The sequence below is a fragment of the Pseudorca crassidens genome, chromosome 8, assembly GCF_039906515.1.
Source record: "Pseudorca crassidens isolate mPseCra1 chromosome 8, mPseCra1.hap1, whole genome shotgun sequence".
NCBI classification, from domain to species: Eukaryota; Metazoa; Chordata; class Mammalia; order Artiodactyla; family Delphinidae; genus Pseudorca; species Pseudorca crassidens.
Window position 1 is genome coordinate 70,568,949 of NC_090303.1, and position 24,769 is coordinate 70,593,717.

At 41.4% G+C, this 24,769-nt stretch overlaps 1 protein-coding gene across 4 annotated transcripts in view; it reads left to right on the forward strand.

Moving 5' to 3' along the window:
• The window catches only part of ZNF277 (zinc finger protein 277), a 132,501-nt gene extending 108,723 nt beyond the window's left edge, over positions 1-23,778 (forward strand). For 3 of the 4 annotated variants that reach the window (XM_067746759.1, XM_067746763.1, XM_067746762.1), the window contains 4 exons: positions 336-432; positions 2,026-2,068; positions 3,083-3,257; positions 4,027-4,660. In XM_067746759.1, coding sequence (XP_067602860.1) covers positions 336-432; positions 2,026-2,068; positions 3,083-3,257; positions 4,027-4,213 — 502 coding nt within the window. In that variant the 3' untranslated portion in view covers positions 4,214-4,660. Of the gene's footprint in view, positions 1-335; positions 433-2,025; positions 2,069-3,082; positions 3,258-4,026; positions 4,661-8,864; positions 8,973-13,590 lie in introns of those variants that run through there. The other variant, XM_067746761.1, reaches the window with a different exon arrangement.
• The last annotated feature ends 991 nt before the right edge of the window (positions 23,779-24,769 follow it).

Consider the following 24,769-nt stretch of genomic DNA (forward strand, 5'->3'; position numbering starts at 1 on the left):
GCATACGTTTCCTGATACATCTTCTCTGCAAATTAAAGCTGGTTTTCTCAGAAAGACATTGCACTGATCTCGTAGTGAAATAGCTGCTCGGAGAGGCAAATGTAAGAAAATGGAGCAGCACCTGTTTGCTATTTATATTAATTTCATGGTGCTACTTTGAATTTCAAAAACTGTATCAAAAAGTCATAATATGATATGACAGTCTTTACAGAAATGTCAGAGTTGAAAGAGAATGGCAGGGTTTCCTAGGGAGCAGAAAGTAATACCAAGTCACTGTGCAGGACGCCCTCTTAATGAAGAGAATCTCCATGTTTGCTGTTTTCTTTCTAACACAGTGACTGGTCTGATTGGGAAGAACACCCTCTCTCTGCTGTCTGCCTATTTTGTGAAAAGCAAGCAGAAACAATTGAGAAATTATGTGTCCACATGGAGGTGAGACGCTTTTATTCATTTGAATTTTGTTTCGTTGTTCCAACAGGGAGAAGCTGATGATAACTGCAGCCTCATCATCTTACACCTTTAGTTTCTCAATTATTTTCCCCTTCCTAAAAGTGCTATAAGCAAAACAGAAGAGACAGGGCAGGTCCATGGAGGAGAACTAGAACTCAGGGCGGTTAAATACAACTGACTGGACCTGGGTGAACTGTTAGTTTGGGATTTCACAGACCACTGATGCCATCCCACCTCTGAGATGCTTATGAGATAGTTCTGGCCTAGACTGTGGGATCTGCAACCACGATTAACAATACCCAGGATACGGACAGGTTCTGAGTCTTTTTCCAGTGCTTCCCATGCTGGTGAACAAGGAGAGCAGAAAGAGAAAAAGATGCCGTTTACAGAGCCCTTGGGGGAAATGGGGGTGGGGGAGCCATGGAGGTGGAGAGGGCACAGGGTGTGGTCTTGCAGCTCCTTCAGTTAAAAGTATTTGGAGAGAAGAAATTTGAGGACATTTCCAGTTTGCGCTTTCCTTTCTGGAGGCCATCTTTATGTTATATTGGGAGTAGAGAGTTGAGTGTAATAGAAAAATATTACTGTATTATTCTGATGTCCCCTCCCTCCCCTCTCGCCACTCAGCTCTGTCATAGTGGAGCAGACTCTCCTTTTTCACCCATGTTCATTCCATTCTCATTCATAAAAACAAGGACAAGGTGTTCAAAAGGCTATGGGTATTTACTCAAGTGAAAACAGAGTCATTTTGTCTGAAACAGGTTGCCACTAGTATGTGTGTATAGTTTCCAGTGTTTAAATGTAACTCATAATATCCTAGTATCTTTGAATTGAAAGGAGCCTTGGTCCCCCTATCCTGTATAAGAATTCCCTTTGCAGTATCCTTGACTAGTGTCCTCAACCTCTGCTCAGTTACTTTCAGTGGTAACATATCATGGAATTCTTAATTATCCTGACTGTGATACTACACTGAATACCTTCACGGGGAGTTAGACGGTCTTTATTCTCTGTGAGCTTATAAGTTGAAGCATTTACCCAGATGGGCGATTGCAGGGATGGAACAGAATAAAAATAAGTCTATGCATCGTGAAAATCAAGACATGTAATTTGTGGGAAGGTATGAGTGAAGAGAAACTTGCAGATTTAAACACTGTATTTGACAGCATAAAACGAAGAGCAGAATTTTTTAAATTACCTATCTGCTTGTGGAGCAAAAGACCTATATTCATAATTCTAGTCCAGACACACAGTACAGTAGGGCCACATCTTACCTAGCGACTGAGGACACTTCTGTCAGACTGCAGAATGCATACAGAGTAAATTTGTAAAGACTGGAGATACAAGCTGTGAACAATTAAATGTTTTAACTGATTGACATGACTTGTTTGGACTGTGCTTTATAAAGCAGTTGGATGTGGGGGGAAGCAGTTAGATTTCGAAGACTTCAAAAGCAGATGATGAACCGAGACTGAGTTTCTACAGTGTTCAAACTCCTGTGAATAAGCTGTCTGTTTATAACTTCAGCCTGAAAGATTAAATAATTTATATGCTCACAGATATATTCATTCCTTTTTTTAGGATGCACATGAATTTGATCTCCTCAAAATAAAGTCAGAACTTGGTAAGTTTGATTCGGAAGTTGTTTTCCGTGATGCTGCATTTTTTTATACACCATCCCGTAAACGATGCCTGCGTTGCACAGTTGTGATTGGAGAGTGCACAGCCAAAATGTGTCTCTCCACAGATGGTCTCAACAGAACTGCCTGAAACCGTGATTCACAACCATTTTGAACTATAATATTCACATATGGTTTTGATTTCATATAGTCTTTCTTCTTTTCTACATATATGATTGCTTCAAATAAAATACAGGTTAATGGTTAATATCATAATGTGGTGGGGACTAGTGGAAAAAACGTGGATTTTGAAGTCACACTAGAGTTCATATTCCAGCTCTAGCACTTACTGGCTGTGTGACATTGGGCCTCGGGTCAGCAGAATGTTACAGAGAGTGGATAAGAGTGTGTAAAACACCTACTGCGCTGCTTGGTAGTGTAGCTAGATTATTTATTATAGATGTACCCAATTGGATCACTATGATAGAAGGATTAGGGTCATAAAGACATAAAGTACTGACTTGCTAATGTATCCAAGACCATAAAAAGCTCACTTCCCACACCTCAACTCACCGACTACTTTCCTAGACTCTTGGACATGTTACTTTACTTTACCGCTCTTATAGGCATGTGTATATGTTATATATGTAATAGATTAATAGTCAAGAACATGGGCTGTGGAGCCAAAAGCCTGGTGTCAAATCCTGGCTCTACACCTACTGGCTGTGCAATTCTGGACAGTTTCCTAATGTATAATGTGGATACGGTAACACCACCTATATGATAGGGTATTGCGAGGATTAAACGCATTAATGCATGGAAAGTGATTAGAACAGTGCCTAGCACATAAACCCTATATAAGTATTGGCTGTTATTATTTGATATCTATTAATATGCTTTAAAACTGCACTGCCTCTTCAGGTTGGTTAATAAAGAGAAACGGTTCTTTTAAAAAATTATAAAAATGCAAAAATGGGTCTGACCAGTTGTCTGATGGTTCTATGTACTGTCATTTTCAGGACTGAACTTCTATGAGCAAGTGAAACTAGTCAATTTCATTCGGAGGCAAATTCACCAATGTAGATGTTATGGCTGCCATGAGAAGTTCAAGTCCAAAGCAGACTTAAGGACTCACATGGAGGAAGCTAAACATACTTCACTGCTTCCTGAAAGACAGACATGGGATCAACCACAGTGAGTACTGCTCAACGAGACATACATGTCTTTGCTCCTTCTCCATTATTTCATCCCTTTATTTAATTCCTCTTTAGAAAATCCCAGATTTATGAGAGGCAAGGTCAGCCCTGGATTGACCTGAGACCCTGTTCCTATAATTCTCATTCAGGTCGAAACCTTTAGATTTCAGAACTAACTACAAAGTGTGTCCAGAGAAGGAACCAGAGTAATAGACTTAAAATTCTTTAGATATTTTAATGTTTGATAATTTATAATGAAGGAAATAGTGATGATTAGGTTGGGGGTGGGAAAAAAAAAACCTCACAAGCAGAAGCAGTTGTTTTTATCAGATACAACTGATAAAAGGAGCAGTGTATGAAAGAGTAACTGTATTTGAACTTTGTTAACCTTAGGGAAGAACCGGGCCCTTTGAGTAGAAATGAGAGAGATGTCATCTTTAGCTTTATCGAGGAGGTATTATTTAATAGCTAGAGTTGCCTGATAGTGGAGTAGGCTGCCTTTTAAGATAGTGAGTGTCTTGTTATGGTAGATATCAAGCCAAGGCTGAATTGCCAACTACCAAGGATATAGTAAGACTGATGTCAGCCAGTAAAGGTCAAAGTAAAAGTAATTCAGGAGTTCTCTCCCTTACAGCCTTTGCAAAATGCAGTTGAAATTGTTGGCAAGAAACCTAGCAAAATTATAGTGATGTGTACATTCAGCTGCCTAGAAATTTTCTGGATAATATATAGTTTTGGTTATTCAGTATATCTGTGGTTGTTTTCAGGTATTATTTTCCAACCTATGAAAATGACACTCTGCTATGTACCCTGTCTGACAGTGAAAGTGACCTGACAGCTCAGGAACAAAATGGAAATATCGCCATCATTAGTGAAGATACATCTAAACTGCATGCTTTGAAACAAAGCAGTATTTTGAACCAGTTGCTACTACATGAGTCCTTGAAAAACTAGAAGAAACTGCCACATAAGCAATGTTTCATGTTTTCTCCAATGAGACAGATGCAAAAGAATACTTTAAATTTGAACATCAGCAAAGGATTAGTCTTTGGTAAAATTTTTTTTTTTTTTTTTAATTGGCTATCTTGGGTCTTCATTGCGGTGCGCGGGCTTCTCATTGCAGTGGCTTCCCTTGTTGCGGAGCACAGGCTCTAGGCTCGCAGGCTTCAGTAGTTGTGGCTCGTGGGCTCTAGAGCGTGGGCTCAGTAGTTGTGGCACACAGTCCTAGTTGCTCTGCAGCAGGTGGGATTTTCCCGGACCAGGGATTGAACCCGTGTCACCTGCTTTGGCAGGCGGATTCTTAGCCGCTGCATCACCAGGGAAGTCCAAAATAAACTTTTAAAAAACTAATTTTTTTCCCCAAAATAAAGTAGAAACTAAATAAAATGAAGACTTTTTGTATATGGGCTCTGAAGTTTTGTTATGTAATCATTGTAAATGATCTCATTTCATTAGACTCATATTTATCTATAATAAGGAAGACGTGCCAATCACAAAGAAGTGAAATGTTCAAATTATTTATAAACCTAATTTCAACCAGTAGTTTCAGTCTCTTCCCCACAGGCTTTCGTCATCCAGCAAGTCACAAAATTTGACAGACGTGTGCTTTCTGTACTACACTGGGTCAGCTCTGAATGTAGTGACCAAAAGAGGAGCCACAGAAGAGAGGAACAGTGGTCAAAGTCCTGGATGATGCACAAATCGGACACTATTTCGGAAAAATCAAAATCTGACTATGGTATTATTATTGCTTTCCACCTGGAGTTATTAAACTCCCTAGAAATGGACATCAAGCCAAATAACTTCACTTTCCCCTACAGTGTATATATGGCTAACAGATGAGTACTTTTTTAAAAACAACCACAATACCATTATGACATCTAACAAAATTAACAATAACTTCTTAATATCATATGTTTTCAGTTTTCCTTAGTTGTCCCAAAAATGTCTTTTTACAACATTACCAGTTACAGGACAAATATTGTATGCCTCCTGATAAGATGCAATGAGGAAGACAAAACATCCCTTTTCAGGGTTCTTCCCCAAAATGTATAATGTGAATATACTGAAGAAACATCAACTAAACCCAAGTGAGGGACAATCTACAAATAATTGGCCTTTACTCTTCAAAAAATCAAGGTCATGAAAAACAAAGACTGAAGTAACTGTACCAAATTAAAGAAGACTAGAGAGGTATCACATTGTGTAATCCTGGATTGGATCCCGGACCAAGAAAATATGGTTTTCTTCTGCTGTAAAAGATATTAGTGGGACAATTAGCAAAATTTGAGTAAGGTCTGTAGTAAATGTTATGGTATTCATATTAATTTCCAGATTTCAGCAATTGTACTGTAGTATGTGTAAGAATGTTCTTGTCTTTAGAAAATACACACTGAAGTTGTTAAGGGTAAAGGAGCACTTTGTTGGCAATAAAAAACTAATATGGGGAATTCCCTGGCCGTCCAGTGGTTAGGATTCCAGGCTTCCACTGCAAGGGCCCTGGGTTTTTTTTTTGGCTGCAGTGGATCTTTGTTGCTGTGCATGGGCTTTCTCTAGTTGTGGCGAGCGGAGGGCTACTCTTTGTTGTGGTGTGCAGGCTTCTCATTGTGGTGTCTACTCTTGTTGCAGAGCACGGGCTCTAGGCACGCAGGCTTCAGTAGTTGTGGCACGTGGGCTCAGTAGTTGTGGCTCACAGACTCTAGAGTGCAGGCTCAGTAGTTGTGGCGTATGGGCTTAGTTGCTCCGCAGCATGGGAGATCTTCCCGGAGCAGGGCTCAAACCCGTGTCGCCTGGGTTGGCAGGCAGATTCTTAACCACTGTGCCACCAGGGAAACCCAGGGGCCCGGCTTTGATCCCTGGTCAGGGAACTAAGATCCTGCATGCCATGCAGTGCAGCCCAAAAAAAAAAAAAGAAAACACACACACACACACACACACACACACACACACACACCTAATATGGGTATGTATATAGAGAGAGAATGATAAAGTAGATGCAATAAGATGTTAACATTTGGGGAAATCTAAGTGAAGGGTATGTGGGAATTCTTTGTACTATGGCAACTTTTCTATAAGTAAAAATAGATTTTAAAAAACTTTTCAAGATGTCTTTTTACTTGGTTTGCTTAAATCAGGATTCTAGTGAGACACATACTTTGCATTTGGTTGGTGTGGTCCTTAAGGGTCTTATGTATAACAGTTTATGCTGTTAAACTCTTTCATTTTAACTGCCACTTACTTGTTAAAGAGATTAGGTCATCTTTCTCACTTTCTGAATTTGGATAGCGTATCCTCTTTGTGTCATTTAACATGTTCCTCTATCACCAGTTTTTCCTGCAAACTGGTATATCTAGAAGCTCCATTAAAAATTTGTGTTCGGGCTTCCCTGGTGGTGCAGTGGTTGAGAGTCCACCTGCCGATGCAGGGGACATGGGTTCGTGCCCCAGTCCGGGAGGATCCCACATGCCGCGGAGCAGCTAGGCCCGTGAGCCATGGCCACTGAGCCTGCGCATCCGGAGCCTGTGCTGCACAACGGGAGAGGCCACAACAGTGAGAGGCCCGCATACCACAAAAAAAAAAAAAAAAAAATTTGTGTTCAAAAAAATTTTTACAAAAATAATTCGTAAGAGATGTGTGCTTTCTCCCACATCACATCAGGCACATGATATCTGATGTGCCACTTATAGAGATGTGACAATTGATCAGTGCGTTCATGTGCTGTCAGTCTGGTGCATCATTATAAAGTTCCCCATCAAACCATTTTAATATCCACTGGTTTATGTTATCTAGAATTTTTTTTAGGGCTTGCAAAATGGTGATCTTCTAATTCTATGATTTCTTTACCAATGGGTACTTTACACAGCATGTGTACTAGAGAGCACTGGAGTCTGAAGTTCTAGTTTTCAACTGTTAATGCAAGCCTGTATAGGCAGTGCACCAAGACTAATCTTGAAGTCATGTGGTACAGCCTGTCCAGAATCTCAAGAGTAATCTCCCACCATGTGATCCACAATTGACTGGATTTGTAAATTATATGAGCTGTGGCCAACGCTTTAGAATCCAAGCCTCGAGCTGTGCAGACACCCATACAATTCTTTTCATTGAAAACCAGCAAACAATAAATAGGAGCCTTTATTTAATGAAAAACCTACCGTTGTTTTAAAACCAAAGATCAAGAAGGAAGTTAGTCCTGTGCCTAGAAACTTGTGTCTCTAGGAATCAGATTTGTTCAGAAAATCAAGGAATATCTGGGGTGTTTCTAGAATGTGCTTCAGTCTTAGAACAGGAGCAATGACAGGATGAGAACAAAATAAATGAAGAGTAATTAAGCTTGAGAAGGAGAAAGCGTTTTTGGAGATAAAGTTGAGATTTTAGAGAACAGATCCAACAGATATTAAAGGAAAAATGAAATTGAAAGACAAGATAAAGGGACAGGATACTGTACTTGGAGTTTCATTCATTTAAGAGGTTTTTTTCTTAGGTTGGTAGATATTTGGGGGGGATCATCTGGAACATAAGGACAGAAATAATAACTTAGTTCCAAAGAAATTGAACAAGAGTATAAGCAAAGTCTCAGCAAACTGTACTGACTGTCCCAAAGGGAGCGCGGATACAGGCCACTACTGGCAAAGTGCTCTCTTAGAGCCACGCAGAGACTCCTTGGGAAGAACCACTGGTGGATTGCACCTTAAAGACTGGGACAGTGGTGCCAAGTGTACCTGAAAGTCTGGACCATTTGAGAGGGGAATAGCAGTCAAATGCAAGTAGACTGTTCGGGGGGTATTGAATGAGTGTCCAGATGTTGCTGTGATTGTAGGTAAGGACGTAAGTGCTGCCTGTGCCCAGAGTGGGCACACCTGAGAAATTCTGAGCATTAAGACTCTAAAGGAGGGCAGCAAGAAAGATGAAGCATAATAGAAGAGAGTGAGCAGGGCAGTGATAAATGGAATCCAACCCTGGATTGGCTGTCGGCCCAGTCAGAAAATACGTGCTGATTATCTCACTTGGAAAACTGAGAGTGCTCAAGATTTTTTTTGGACAGTAGTTGCCTTTGACAGACCGGAACCTAGTGATTCATCTCTCAGAACAGAAGACCCTGTTAGACAAAATCTAGATGAGAAAGGTAGCATTATCTGGGCCAGAAAGGAGAGAAAGTTTAAGAAAAAAAAAGAAGGAAGGAAGCATCAGATCCTACAAATACTGTTAGGCCTATATGTGTTAGGGAAGGAAAGGGAATAACTTAAGAAATAAATTATACTGTGACAAACTCAGCTGCTCCTCCCAGAAAGGTGCAGAGGGAAATCGAGCCCTAGGACATATCCACTATTGCTGGAAAAGGCAGAGCCAAGAGAAATACTGCTGGAGGCTGGACCAGTCCAAAGCAGGAGAAGGTGGTGTGCTGAGGAGGGCTCTCCAGAAGTATGTGTCCTCACCAGTGCAATTAGTCTGGTAGTCCAGTTGCCCCCAGTATTTATATATGTCTTTAATAATAATAAGTTTAGTTGGGTATATGGCTGCCTAGAATGAAGACTGCATTTCTCAGCCTCTCTGGTAGTTCAGGGTATAGGCTTGTTTTATTGGCACTTTACTGTATTGCATTTTTCAGATGCTGTGTTTTTTACAAACTGAAGGTTCATGGCAATCCAGCGTCAAGCAAGTTTATCCGCGCCGTTTCTCCACCAGCATTTGCTCACTTCGTGTCCCTCACGTTTTGGTAATTCTCACAGTATTTCAAACTTTTTCATTATTACTATATATGTTATGGTGATCTGTGATCATTGATCTTTGATGTTACTATTGTCATTGTTTTGGGGTGTCATGAGCACCCCAAACCAGCCCATCTCTCTCCCTCTCTTCAGCCCTCCCTATTCCCTAAAACACAACAATATTGAACTTAGGCCAGTGAAGAGCCCTACAATGGCCTCTGAGTGTTCAAGTGAAAGGAAGAGTCACACATTTGTCGCTTTAAATCAAAAGGTAGAAATGATTAAGCTTAATGAGGAAGGCATGTTGGAAGGTGAGAGAGACCAAAAGCTAGACCTCTTATACCAAACAGTCAAGCTGTGACTGCAAAGGGATAGTTCTTCAAGGAAATTAAAAGTGCTAATCCAGTGAACACATGCATAATAAAGCAAAACAGCCTTATTGCTGATATGGAGAAAGTTTTAATGGTCCGGATAGAAGATCAAATAAGCCACAACATTCCTTTAAGCCAAAGCCTGATCCACAGCAAGGCACTAACTCTTCCTTCAGGAAGCTGCAGGAGAAAAGTTTGAAGCTAGCAGAAGTTGGTTCATGAAGTTTAAGGAAAGAAGCCATCTTCATAACATAAAAGTACAAGGTGAAGCAGCAAGTGGTAATAGAGAAGCTGCAGCAAGTTATCCAGGAGATCTAGCTAAGATAATTTATGAAGGTGGCTATACCAAACAACAGATTTTCAATGTAGACAAAGCAGCCTTCTATTGGAAGAAGATGCCATCTAGGACTTTCATAGAAGTTAATGCCCGGCTTCAAAGCTCCAAAGGACAGGCCGACTCTCCTGTTAGGGCTTAATGCAGCAGGTGACTTTAAGTTGAAGCCATTGCTCATTTACCATTCCCAAAATTTTAGGGCCCTTAAGAATTATGCTAAGTCTGGGCTTCTCTGCTAGCTCAGTGGTTAAGAATCTGCCTGCCAATGCAGGGGACATGGGTTCGAGCCCTGGTCCGGGAAGATCGCACATGCCGCGGAGCAGCTGGACCCATGAGCCACAACTCCTGAGCCCACGTGCCACAACTACTGAAACCCGCGCACCTAGGGCCTGTGCTCTGCAACAAGAGAAGCCACCTCAATGAGAAGCCCGCACACTGCAACGAAGAGTAGCCCCTGCTTGCCGCAACTAGCGAAAGCCCACATGCAGCAACAAAGACCCAATGCAGCCAAAAATAAATAAACTTATTTTAAAAAAAAAAATTATGCTAAGTCTACTCTGCCTGTGCTCTGTAAATGGAACAACAAAGCCTGGATGACAGCACATCTGTTTACAACATGGTTTACTGAGTATTTTAAGCCCACTGTTTAGATCTGCTCAGAAAAAAAGATTCCTTTCAAAATATTACTGTTGGGCTTCCCTGGTGGCACAGTGGTTGAGAGTCCGCCTGCTGATGCAGGGAATACGGGTTCATGCCCCGGTCCGGGAAGATCCCACATGCCGCAGAGCGGCTAGGCCTGTGAGCCATGGCCGCTGAGCCTGTGCATCCGGAGCCTGTGCTCCTCAACGGGAGAGGCCACAACAGTGAGAGGCCCGTGTACCGCAAATATATATATATATATATATATATATATATATATATATATATATATATATATATATATATATATATATATATAATTACTGTTTGTTGACAGTGCACCTGTTCACCCAATATCTCTGATGGAAATGTGCAATCAGATTAATGTTTTCATGCCTGCTAATACAACATCCATTCTGCAGCCCATGGATCAAAGAGTCATTTCAACTTTTAAGTCTTACTATTAAGAAATACACTTTCTAAGGCTATAGCAGTCATAGATGGTGATTCTAATAATGTATCTGGGCAAAGCCAATTGAAAACCTTCTGGAAAGGATTCAGCATTCTAGACACCACTAAGAATATTTGTGATTTACGGGAAGAGGTCAAAATATCAGCATTAACAGGAGACTGAAAGAAGTTGACTCCAGTCCTCAAGGATGAGTTTGAGGAGTTCGGGACTTCAGCGGAGGAAGTAACTGCAGATGTGGTGGAAATAGCAAGACAACTAGAACTAGAAGTGGAGCCTGAAGATGTGACTGAATTGCCACAATCTCATATAAACCTTGAATGGATGCAGAGTTACTTCTTAAGGATGAGCAATGAAAGTGGTTTCTTGAGATGGAGTCTACTCCCGGTGAAGATGCTGTGAAGATGGTTGAAATGACAACAAAGGATTTAGATTACATAAACTTAGTTGATAAAGCAGCAAGGTTGATAAAGGATTTAGAATATTACATAAACTTAGTTCATAAAGCAGCAGCAGGGTTTGAGAGGATTGACTCCAATTTTTTTTTAATAAATTTATTTATTTATTTATGGCTGCATTGGGCCTTGGTTGCTGCACGCAGGCCTTCTCTAATTGTGAGCAGGGACTGCCCTTCGTTGTGGTGCGTGGGCTTCTCATTGCGGTGGCTTCTCTTGGTGCGGAGCACGGGCTCTAGGCATGTGGGCTTCAGTAGTTGTGGCACATGGGCTCAGTAGTTGTGGCTTGCAGGCTCTAGAGCGCAGGCTCAGTAGTTGTGGTGCACGGGCTTAGTTGCTCCGCGACATGTGGGATCTTCCCAGACCAGGGCTCGAACCCAGCTCCCCTGCCTTGGCAGGCGGATTCTTAACCACTGCGCCACCAGGGAAGCCCCTGACTCCAATTTTGAAAGAAGTTCTGTGGATAAAATGCTGTCGAACAGCATGCGTGCTGCAGAGAAATCATTCACAAAAGGAAGAGTCAATCAATGAGTCAGACTTCATTGTTGTCTTATTTTAAGAAACTGCCATGGCCACCCCAGCCTTCAGCAGCCACCCTGACCAGGCAGCACCATCAACATCAAGGCAAGACCCTCCACCAGCAGAAAGATTACAGTTCACTGAAGGCTCAAATGATGGTTAGCATTTTTTAGCAATAAAGTGTTTTTTAATTAAGGTATGTACATTGTTTTTTTAGATATAACACTATTGCACACTTAATACACTACAGTATAGTGTAAGCATAACTTTTATATGCACTGGGAAATCAAAAAGTTTGTGTGACTTGCTTTGTTGAGATACTTGCCTTGTTGCAGTAGTCTGGAACCAAGCCTGCAGTATCTCCAAGGTATGCCTGAACTCGTGTGTCTTCTTTAAGAAACGACACAAGCACCATTTGCTTTACTTACATCCTTTCCTACCTTATTTCACTTAGTTTGTAGATATTCTGCATATGAGACAATGAGGTCCAAGCCACGCATGGTGGGGCAACAGTGTCAACGGAATCTGGATCCGTGACACTATGGAAGGGTACACCAGCACTGGAATGCTGACCTAGACATTTATGTGAGCAGAATAAACTTCAACCTTCCCCCTGTTATTTTGGGTTTTCTGTCATTCATATCCCAAACTAATCCTAACACACCTAGAGATTCAAGCTGCAGAAATGTCAACAACAGCTTTAGTTCAGGAATCTGCTGAGAATGTTTTCCAGCTGAAACAAATAAGGAAATGAAGGAGAAACTCACCTTGCATGGCAGGCTTCACATGCCCTAGCAATTTCACAACAAAAGGCAACAGCAGGAGCCACTGTGTCATTATTTAGAGCCCAGGTTCCATGGATCAGGGAATGTTGGAGACGGGGGGGGGCTCAAAGGGGAAATGTAAGTTAAGAGGCATTTAATATTCAAGCTGGGAGAGGGACTTCCCTGATGGCACAGTGGCTAAGACTCTGTGCTCCCTATGCAGGGGTCCGGGTTCAATCCCTGGTCAGGAAACTATGATCCCACAACTAAGAGTTCACATGCTGCAACTAAGGAGCCCTGGAGCCATAACTAAGACCCAGCATAAATAAATAAATTTATTTTTTTTTAAAAGGTTCAAGATGGGAGAGAAAGATCTCAAAACAGACTAATGACTGGGCTTGCCATCACTGCTATTTCTAAACTTTGCAAGAGTGTAAAAATCTTTTGGGGAAGAAAATTCTCATCTGCCCTCTTAGGTTCTCTGGCTGGGTCTGCAAAATAATCTGACAACAGACATATTACTATGAGAAAAGACATACAAATTTCTTTGATTTTAAAAGGTTTACATGATGTGGGGTCTTCCTAGAAAGAGAGAAAACTTACAAAGAAACAGCTAAACTTGGAGGCCTTTATAGCATTTGAACATAAGAGGTTACATTTAAAAAGAAGTGTCAAGACAAATGGAAAGGGCTTCGAGCTTCTAGGGGCAGCAAATTGTAGGAAGGCAAATATATGGGAAATTAATGGTAGATAAGGCCTAGTTGGTAAGGTTTGTTTGTGTAGACTCTCGCGGGGCCATCCTGTCTCCTGTATCACTGGAAGTTGTTACTCCCTTCCCACAGACAGTGGTGGGGTGGGGTGGCAGTGGGGAGACACCTTCACAAGGGGAATTTGTGATCTTACTTTCCAGAAGATAGGGAACAGCAGAGAGCTCATCCTGTGCCTGCTTTTTCTCAGTTGCCTTCAGCTCAAAATAATCCTTATGCCAGAGTGGCCTATATTGGGATGGTGTATTCTGACCTCCTACAGTCGCATATGTCACCCTGAGAGAAATATGTGTTGATTCTTCCCATAGGAATGATAAAACATGTTGCCGACGTTAACTTCTTGAGGGAGCTTCCTCCTAGTTGAGTTTGTTTACGGATCAAGGATTTCAGATAACTTACACAGCATCCTGGTGAAGCCCAAATCAAGATTTCACTGTCTGTTTTATGGAAAGTGCAAGGTTCTGGGAGCACCACTTTGTCTTGATAATTACTTGAAAATCTTGGTATTGGTTTTTTTTCTGTTGTTTAATTTTGTTGGTGTCGAGTACTTTGATGATACTCTTTAAAAAGTGAGGTGTAACAGAAATTTGGTGTTTAACTTCTGAGACTCTGAAAAAAAACCACACTAGTGGTTCTAGTGAGACCCTGTCCAGGCTGCTGAAAGAACCACAGTGCTCTTCAGGTATGAAGAACCCTTCTGGTTCAGAACGAGCAGAATCAGAAATTGGGAAGGATGAGTTTTAGACTTTAATGCCTTTTAACTTTAACTCAAGCAGACAAGAGAATCTAATCTTAGAACTTTAATTTTTCCCTGGGAAATTCACAATGGTAGAGGGGTTATTTTTAAATTGGGGACATCAGTATTTTACTGGAATGTTTTTTATTGAAGCATCTTTACAGTATCATATAATCTCTTTGCAGAACCTCTGATAGACTGTTCTAAACAACATGGTTAGATGTAATTTAGAATGAAAAGTGAACGGGGAGCTTTCAGCTGGAGTTCAGCGTGGCCTGTAATTACTTCAGTCGATAAATTGCCTTCCGAGGGCAATAGCTACCCTCTTCTCCACCAGGCTCAGGAGAACACACAAAGGAAGAGTAGTTGGCACTTGGGCGGGAGGGGTCGGGGGTGTGCTCATGGTAAGGGCTGCACTGTCATCCTAGATTGTTGATCTCCTCCTGCAGGGGAGACAGGCACACTCTCAGTTGGCCTGTAGTTTAATGGTTAAGCCTAAGGAGCTAAGAGAACACAAACCTGGAGAATATGGGAAAAGGGGAACTCCTTTCCCCTAGCCTCTTGTTTCCATGAGAAAGGGATCCATTACAATAACATTCTGGGTTTCTTTCTGACCCCTCTCATTCCTGAAAGGGAGGAATGGCAGAACAGGAGCTTGGCATGTGTGACTCAGCCCCTTCCTCCTTTTTCTCTTTGGGATCTGTCTCTGCATACGGAACGCATCCTGTTCTGCTCCTACTTTCTGCAAACTTTAGACTGGCAGGCTCTGCCAGGGCAGTTGGAGGCCTTCAGTTGTCCAACACTCTCTACGACTGTGTGGGTAAGTGTGCCTGACTTTGGGGTTCAGTGTTAGAAAGCTCACTTGCCCACAGCTACAAGCCACATTCTCCAGTATCTTTATTAGCAATAATGGTGATATTTAATCTCCGTCTGCTTGACTCATGTTTCAGCTGGCCCTTCTATAAGGTATATGGTCTCTCAGGGTATGGTGGGCGTGGCCAGAATTACTTGGAGACCACCTCTCAGAGAGTTACCCCTAAATACACTAAGTCCCAGCAATCAGGACGCAAAGTAGACTTAGTTCCATCCAGGGCTAAGGCTGGGCGATAAAGCCAGAGAATTCTAGCATGTCATCGGTGAGCTAGCTGCACATATAGTTTTTGAAAGACCATTAGAACTAGGGTCTTAGGTTGAGTTCCACCAGAAACAGACTTTAAGAATTTGAGGGCAGGTCATTCGTTTGAGAGGTAAACCCAGGAAATACCAGTTCAGGAAGTGAGGAAGTAAAACATAAAATGGAACACAAAACTGTACATTAATGAAGTTACTACTATGGGAATGCAACTTAGCTTACTGAGGACCTCTGGGAGACTGCATAGGACACTTCTTGGAGTTGTGCCACACCTACCAGCACCACCAAGGGGCAAAAGGCTGGGATATTTATCCACCAACTCCACTGGCCATGGGTTGAGGACTGCTCTCAGGGGCATAAATTCCCTGGCACTTCAGCCTGCCTTGCACATTGGTCTAGTGTCCTCAGGAGGCTGGAGAAATCCCTCATACGAAGACTGAGGAAGCGGTAATGTAAAAGGGCCCCGACGGTAACTGCTACAACTGCAGGTGCTGCATTATCACAAAAGTAAAAGTTTTATGGAGACCTTAGCAGTCCTCACAACTTTTCCATATATCATCTCACTTGACCTTCAAAACAATGTTGTGACGTATCTAGTCAGGAACTTGGATCCTAATCAGGGGTAAAGAGAGGATGAGAACACTGAAGATCAGAGAGATGGGGCAAAGCACAACAAAGTAATATATGACAAAATAATATATGGAAACTTAAAATGAGACCAAGCCAGGTCCCGGACTTCTTCAGTGAATGGAGAAATAGCGGTTCTTTTTGAGAGGATGGAGTCGAACTTGAATGAGAACAAGAATGAATTCTTTAATGTAAGTGCTTTGCTGAATTCATATGCAGAATTGACATACCAGTCCACTTCCATCAAGGGCATCAAGTTGCAGCTATTGTTTGCTTAGGCTGCAAAAATAGTCACCCTATATCCTTGAAGTTTAATTCAGCTATCTCTGTAAGCTTTAGATGATGGATAGCTAAAGGGTTAAACCAGAAGCTGCCGTTGAACTCTCATGCCTTATAATTGATATTTTGAAAAGCTAAAGCACATTCAATTCCTGAGGATAGCAGTTTGCAAGATTGAATGGCATTGGAGCATGCTAATTCAAACTGGAAACATTCAGCTAAGTTAATATTAATCTCAGAGTATTCTAAGATTCAAGTGAAGATGTGTCCTTTGGTCCTTGTAAAATTAGACTACAAAAAAACAGATTTTTGAGGATATTCTCAGTCACTTGGATACACAGTGAGCAGTAAATAAAACTCTTATAAAACCATAGATTCTGATTTTGGTGTTTTCATCATCTGGCAAACATTACAAGAACAAAAGAATATGCTGTGGTAAATTGTAAAAAGTAAAAAAAAAAAAATTTAAGGAGGAAGAGAAAGTGAAAGGCAAACCAAAAAAATAAAAATTATTAATCTCTTACTCTCACAAAAGGCAGCCCACTTTAACACTTCCATCGCTGTCAAGATGAAGTCCGAAACCTGGTATTTGAGATCCCGCAGAGTCGGGCCAAAACTACATCCTCCAACACCCCATCCATCACGAAGTCCAGTCAATTCTATCTCTAAAATGCATCTCAGTTTCTACCACCATCATCTCAGGACTGAACTACTGGAACAGTCTCCTAACTGGTCGCCCTCCTTCCTTGCTGGCTCCTGCAACCTGTCCTCCTCCGAGCAGCTTTAAAAATCCTTCTCTGGTATAATGAACTTTCTTGATTACCTACCCAGCATCTTCCCCTTTCTTCCTTTGCTAATAGTTTCCAAATTATTTGGGGGAACCTATTCTACCCTTACTAAGTAGCAGCCATGCCACTGGGATTGACTCCAGCCCTAGCTTCATGGGAGTCCTGATTGGAATAAGAACTTCACTGCAGAGCTACACAGAGAGGTTATGCAGAGAGGTTATGCAGAGAGGTGCATAGCAAGGGCCCGCCCACAGTGACTGGTCCGGGCTGAACCAATCAGAGTGAAGGTGAGGAATTCTGTTACATTCCTCACCTGCTTCAAGAAGCTAGACCCTCCCTTTCCTGTTGAAAAAAAGACACCCGTACCCTGGTTGCTGCCAAAAATCATCTTGCCACCCTTGAGAGAAACTAGCTCAAGGCCTCTCACAGAAGAGCAAAGAAGAGAGTTCCTGAGAAATGAAGCCAGAGCCGTCACCTCAAGGTCCTCTGAACGTTTCGGTTACTCGGGTCAATAAATCCCCTTTATTGTTTAAACCCTTGGCATGGGGTTTTCTTTCTCATACAGTGAGAGCTTCCCATTGAATATGGAGGCAAGTCTAAACTTCTTACATGATCTACAAGGCCCTCAGGAATTTCATCTCCACCCTTGTTTCACGTCACTCTCCTGTGCCCGCTACTCTGCAGGCAACCAGGCCTCCTTGTGTTCATTGAACCGACCGTGCTTTTCCCACGTCTGTGTTTTCAGCACTTCTGTTCTCTCTGTACTCTTGCCCCAGCTCTTTAATGTCACCTTGTCATCCAGGCCTCACTTTGACTCTCCCCACCTGCTGGCCCAGTCCACTTTCTATCCCTGCACTAACGCTTCTGCTGCCAGTGCAGTTTCAAATTCAGCACCCCATAAGACAAGCAGAGGGGGACAGTCAGGCCGTGAGTAAATAATAATCTTGGGTTCCACAAGCAAAAATTGCATTTGTTCTCCTTCCACTGTCACCTCTAGGAGGAAATTATACAATAGATTTGTGGGGACATCAAATTTTTCTGGGGATAAGATGGAGAATTTTATTGCCAAGAATTCCAAGAGGCTGCTCCCCATGAGACAAAAGCCAAACTGCACTTTGATGCCAGTTATGTGGGCCTAGAAGGTCTCAGCTGAGAGCTGATAGGGGTGGGACACGAGGAGAAGGTGGAGGGAGAGACAGCAGCAAGGCACTGAAAGGTGAGGGAGGTTGCAGGGGTCAGAGAGAGCAGACCATTCAGCACCGGAGAGAGTTGAAGAGGACTTAGAAGATATTTTGATGCACGATGCCTGGTGCACAGTTGTCTCCTTAAAAACATTTCATGGGAAACAGAAAACAGACTAGATGTTACCAGGGGTGAGGGAGGGGGCATGGGAGTTACTGTTTGATGGTTACAGAGTTTCTATTTGGTGTAATGAAAAGGTTCTAGAAATAGATAATGATGATGGTGGCACAACATGTGAATGTAATTGATGCCACTTAAAATGTCAAAATCGTCAATTGTATGTTATATATATTTTACCACAGTTTTTAAAAATACCAAAAAAGAAGAGTTTTTTTAAAAACTAGCTAACTGTATATAGGATGAACTGGAGTAGGTCAAACTTACCAAGAAGGAGGCTGGCACATTAATCTAGTCAGGAGGTGATGAGAACAACTAGAGCAGTGAAAGTCAGTCAGGGGAAAAATTAGAAATAGAATGGTCAGGACCAAAAGCATTTGGTTTGGGACCTGCTGAGTTTGAGGCGTGTGGTGGATATTGCCCAGCTCTCTCCATCAGGACTGAGGTCTTCATTCCCTCAGCTGGCCTGGATACAGGTAGATAACAGCCCACAGCTGCAGCCCTCTCTGGAATTGGCCATTGGCCAAATGAAGCTGCATTGTACAAGGGGTTGTGGAAACTTGGGAAGAAATGATTTCTACCAGAAGGAGGGAGTGATGGGCAGAGAAGGCAATCTGAGAAACTCCGTTGGATTTGGCAACGTAGAGGTCCTTGGTGACCTTGGCAGGAGAAGTATATCTGCGGAGGGACAAGGTCTGAATTGCAGTGGGATGGAGGCCACAAGGGAGGCAATGAGGAAGAGCTGGATCTGCATCTGGAAGGAAGGGTAGGAAGTAGGGCACGGAAAGACCTGCGAGGCAGGGAAAATGGTGTGAGCTAGGAAACCCAGGCTGGGGAATCACCCAGTTTAACTGGAGGAGGTCAGGGGAAGGCAGGAGGGATGGCTAGAGAGACGGATCATGCCCATGCATGGCTGTCTTCACTGGTAGGCTGTGGGGTTTGAGCAGAATTAACAAGGCTGTTTCCACACTTGTGCCTGAGTTCCACTGGGTTCAGGAAACTGCCTTCTGGTGGGAACTGGGCATTCTCTCGCCAGAGTGTGGGCTTGACCATTTGCACCAGCTGAATGTTTTGGCTGCAGTCCCTTGGACTCCATGTTTATGAATGCATACGTAATACATTTTCTGAAGTGAATTCCATTAAGCCAGTTTAATTCATGCATCAATCCTATTCTGTCATGTAAACTTGTATCTAATACTTTTTACTTTTATTTTTATTTTACTAAAATTATTTTCAAAGGATTTATTTCTGTTTTGTATGAATTGTACAGGAAGTATTTAATACATCTATCAAATTGCATCCATTATAGCTTCTGCCATTGTATATTTTCTTTTGTGACCTGTGTTTTTATCAAATCCAATTTCCCTAGACAAATATTTGCAGATCTAAATTTTATTAAGTCTCCCAGGAAAGCAAGGATTCTTCAGTATACACAAATCAATCAATGTGATAAACCATATTAACGAACTGAAGGAGAAAAACAATATGATCGTTTCAATACATGCAGAAAAAGCTTTCAACAAAATTCAACACCCATTTATGATAAAAACCCTGCAGAAAGTAGGCATAGAGGGAACTTACCTCAACATAATAAAGGCCACATATGACAAACCGACAGCCAACATCATTCTCAATGGTGAAAAACTGAAACCATTTCCTCTAAGATCAGGAACAAGACAATGTTGCCCACTCTCACCACTATTATTCAACATAGTTTTGGAAGTTTTAGCCACAGCAAGCAGAGAAGAAAAAGAAATAAAAGGAATCCAAATCAGAAAAGAAGAAGTAAATGGGAGATGATTTGCAGATGACATGATACAATACATAGAGAATCCTAACATGCTACCAGAAAACTACTGGAGCTAATCAATGAATTTGGTAAAGTTGCAGGATACAAAATTAATACACAGATATCTCTTGCATTCCTATACACTAATGATGAAAAATCTGAAAGAGAAATTAAGGAAACACTCCCATTTACCACTGAAACAAAAAGAATAAAATACCTAGGAATAAACCTACCTAGGGAGACAAAAGACCTGTATGCAGAAAACTATAAGACACTGATGAAAGAAATTAAAGACGATACAAACAGATGGAGAGATATACCATGTTCTTGGATGGGAAGAATCAACATTGTGAAAATGACTATACTACCCAAAGCAATCTACAGATTCAGTGCAATCCCTATCAAACTACCAATGGCATTTTTCACAAAACTAGAACAAAAAATTTCACAATTTGTATGGAAACACAAAAGACCCTGAATAGCCAAAGCAATGTTGAGAAAGAAAAACAGAGCTGGAAGAATCAGGCTCTCTGACTTCAGACTATACTACAAAGTTACAGTAATCAAGACAGTATGGTACTGGCACAAAAACAGAAATACAGATCAATGGAACAGGATAAAAAGCCCAGAGATAAACCCACGCACATATGGTCACCTTATCTTTGATAAAGAAGGCAAGACTATACAATGGAGAAAAGACAGCCTCTTCAATAAGTGGTGCTGGGAAAACTGGACAGCTATATGTAAAAGAATGAAATTAGAACACTCCCTAACACCATACACAAAAATAAACTCAAAATGGATTAAAGACCTAAATGTAAGGCCAGACACTATCAAACTCTTAGAGGGAAACATAGGCAGAACACTCTGTGACATAAATCACAGCAAGATCCTTTTTGACCCACCTCCTAGAAAAATGGAAATAAAAACAGAAATAAACAAATGGGACCTAATGAAACTTAAAAGCTTTTGCACAGCAAAGGAAAACATAAACAAGACGAAAAGATAACCTTCAGAATGGGAGAAAATGTTTGCAAATGAAGCAATGGACAAAGGATTGATCTCCAAAATTTATATGCAGCTCATGCAGCTCAATATCAAAAAAACAAACAACCCAGTCCAAAAATGGGCAGAAGACCTAAATAGACATTTCTCCAAAGAAGACATACAGATTGCCAACAAGCACATGAAAAGATGCTCAACATCACTAATCATTAGAGAAGTGCAAATCAAAACTACAATGGGGTATCACCTCACACCTGTCAGAATGGCCATCATCAAAAAAATCTACAAACAATAAATGCTGGAGAGGGTGTGGAGAAAAGGGAACCCTCTTGCACTGTTGATGTGAATGTAAATTGATACAGTCACTATGGAGAACAGTATGGAGGTTCCTTAAAAAACTAAAAGTAGAACTACCATACGACCCTGCAATCCCACTACTGGGCATGTACCCTGAGAAAACCATAATTCAAAAAGAGTCATGTACCACAATGTTCACTGCAGCTTTATTTACAGTAGCCAGGACATGGAAGCAACCGAAGTGTCCATCAACAGATGAATGGATAAAGAAGATATGGCACATATATACAATGGAATATTACCATAAAAAGAAACGAAATTGAGTTATCTGTAGTGAGGTGGATGGACCTAGAGACTCATACAGAGCGAAGTAAGTCAGAAAGAAAAAAACAAATACCGTATGCTAACACATATATATGGAATCTAAAAAATGGTTCTGACAAACCTTGGGGCAGAACAGGAATAAAGTATGCAGACATATAGAATGGACTTGAGGACACGGGGAGGGGGAAGGGTAAGCTGGGACGAAGTGAGAGAGTGGCGTGGACATATATACACTACCAAATGTAAAATAGATAGCTAGTGGGAAGCAGCTGCATAGCACAGGGAGATCAGCTCCGTGCTTTGTGGCCACCTAGAGGGGTGGGATAGGGAGTAAGGTAGCAAGACGGTGGAGATATGGGGATATATGTATATGTATAGCTGATTCACTTTGTTATAAAGCAGAAACTAACACACGATTGTAAAGCAATTATACTCCAATAAAGATGTTAAAAATAAATAAATTTTATTAAGGCAGTTTGATCTTTTTTAAAATCTCTAACAAATTGCACAGTGTGACATTTTAACCATTATCAGTTCTATTTTGAGATTATTCCTTCTAATAAAATTCATTAAGACTAGGGGGAAAAAATCCTTGATAAAAATCTGTTGTCAAGGCTTCTGGACTTCATCTGTGTTCTTTTTGGATGTGTCAGTCAGAAGGTGGAACCAGGACAGCCTCGTGGTAGTCCAGTTACAAAGGGATAAACAGAAACTTCAGGGTGATACTTAACGTATCCTGTTATCAATGAAATTCTGAGGCACTAATGAAAGAGTTCTTTTGACTCTCCATGCCTCTGCCTTATAGTCAATGAATGATTTAAGCTCTGAAGAGAATCTGGCTGATTAATTTATAGGATAGCTTTCATCTTTGTACATTCTTCTTTTCCTCAGAAGGTGACAACATAGTTATTTTAAATCTCCCTTGAAACCAGTGATAATATTAATCATGTTTTTTTAAATGCCTTGCTTAGTGAAATTCTTTCAGTAGCATGTTACTATCCCAGGCATTGAAATAACCTGGTTTAAATTATTAAAGCAAGCTCTCACCATGATGTATATAATAAGCAGACTTATAAGTAGGTTGACCCCCACAAAATCCCTTAGCATTTAGAACCTAAAAAAATGGCAGATTCATGTGAGTCAAGCTGAAAGGCTTGGTTTTCAAAGTTAAGGGGTTGGGGGGCTTCCCTGGTGGTGCAGTGGTTGAGAATCCGCTTGCCAATGCAGGGGACATGGGCTTGAGCCCTGGTCCAGGAAGATCCCACATGCCGTGGAGCAACTAAGCCCGTGCGCCACAGCTACTGAGCCTATGCCCTAGAGCCTGTGAGCCACAACTACTGAGCCCATGTGCTGCAACTACCGAAGCCCACGCACCTAGAGCCCGTGCTCTGCAACAAGAGAAGCCACTGCAGTGAGAAGCCCACGCACCACAACGAAGAGTAGCCTCCCAATCGCCACAACTAGAGAAAGCCCACGTGCAGCAACAAAGACCCAACGCAGCCAAAAGTAATAAATACATTTATTTTTAAAAATTTTTTTAAATTAAAAAAGTTAAGGGGGGCAAAAATTATCCGGCAGCGCACAACATGCCAAGATGAGATTATCTTCATGTTAGGATAGAATCAGAAATCCTCATGTCTAGGCAGTAGATCTGATGTCAAAGCCTCAGTTCCCACAGCTCCATACTTAATATGAGTGAGTGAGGTGGGCTGGGCAGACTGCAGCGGCCCCAAGGCGTGCCTGGCATCCTTCCCTCAGGGCTCACTGCTGGACTCGTGCCCACTTTCCCTGAGCAACCCCTGCGGATCGTTAGATCAGAAACTCTGGCCCAGGTGGCCAAATCTACTATTTTTTCAAAAGAAGTCAGAAATCTGGATTTTTATGTGAAATTGTCTGATTTTTAATTCCTGCCTGAGGGCTAATTCTAGTTTATGACTCTTGATACGAATGACATGATAAAATAGAATAGCGAAGTCATGTTGTACTGACTATAGACCAGTGTTCTCAAAGGGCGAGTGGAGTGAATGCACTCAGGAGATACTTTTAAATTTGTATTGTGAAAAAAAAAAATGGTTCTGAAGAACCTAGGGGCAGGACAGGAATAAAGACTCAGACATAGAGAATGGACTTGACATGGGGAGGAGGAAGGGTAAGCTGGGACAAAGTGAGAGAGTGGCATGGACGTATATACACTACCAAATGTAAAATAGCTAGCTAGTGGGAAGCAGCCGCATAGCACAGGGAGATCAGCTTGGTGCTTTGTGACCACCTAGAGGAGTGGGATAGGGAGGGTGGGAGGGAGACGCAAGAGGGAGGAGATATGAGGACATATGTATATGTATAGCTGATTCACTTTGTTATACGGCAGAAACTAACACACCATTGTAAAGCAATTATACTCCAATAAAGATGTTTTAAAAAACTTTGTATTTGTGTATATATATATATATATGGCATACATAATAATTAGAACAATGATATCTATATATTAAATGGTAAAGAGTAATTTATAAAGAATAGATATAATTTGGAGAGAGAATGGGAACACACAGGAAGACATTTTAAAACATTTTACAGATAAAGGTGTAGAATCAAGAAAGTTCAGAGAACTTCTGATGAAGAAGTCCTGGGGCCACAGTTCTCAAACTTGGATGTACCTAAAAAACTTATTTCAGATGTATATTCCTAGGCCTCACACCATGGTATTCTCATGCACTAATCTGGGATGGGAGTGAGAAATCTGCCTTTTTAACAAATGCCCTAGTGGTTTTGAGTCAAAAAGCCCATGGACCAGACTTAATAAACACAGGCATATTGTTAGCAGAGACTCTTCCGTCAAAAGATACTGGGTTCAAATCTTGCCTCTGACATTGATCAGCTACAGGGCTTTGAGAAAGTGAACTTTAACGTCTCAAAGCCACAATTTTCTCATTTGTAAAATGAGCATAATAATAATAATGGCTACCTCATAAGTTTGTAAAACAGTGCTTATCACATAGCAAAGGTTTAATAAATATTAACTATTTCGTTATGATGGATTTATTCTTAAGTCCTGTGGGAGGCATCACAAATGTTCCTAGGGCAAGGTGAACCATCACCCTTGTGGCCTTTGTCATCCATCTTACAAAGAGACTTTGGGTACGACCCGTCC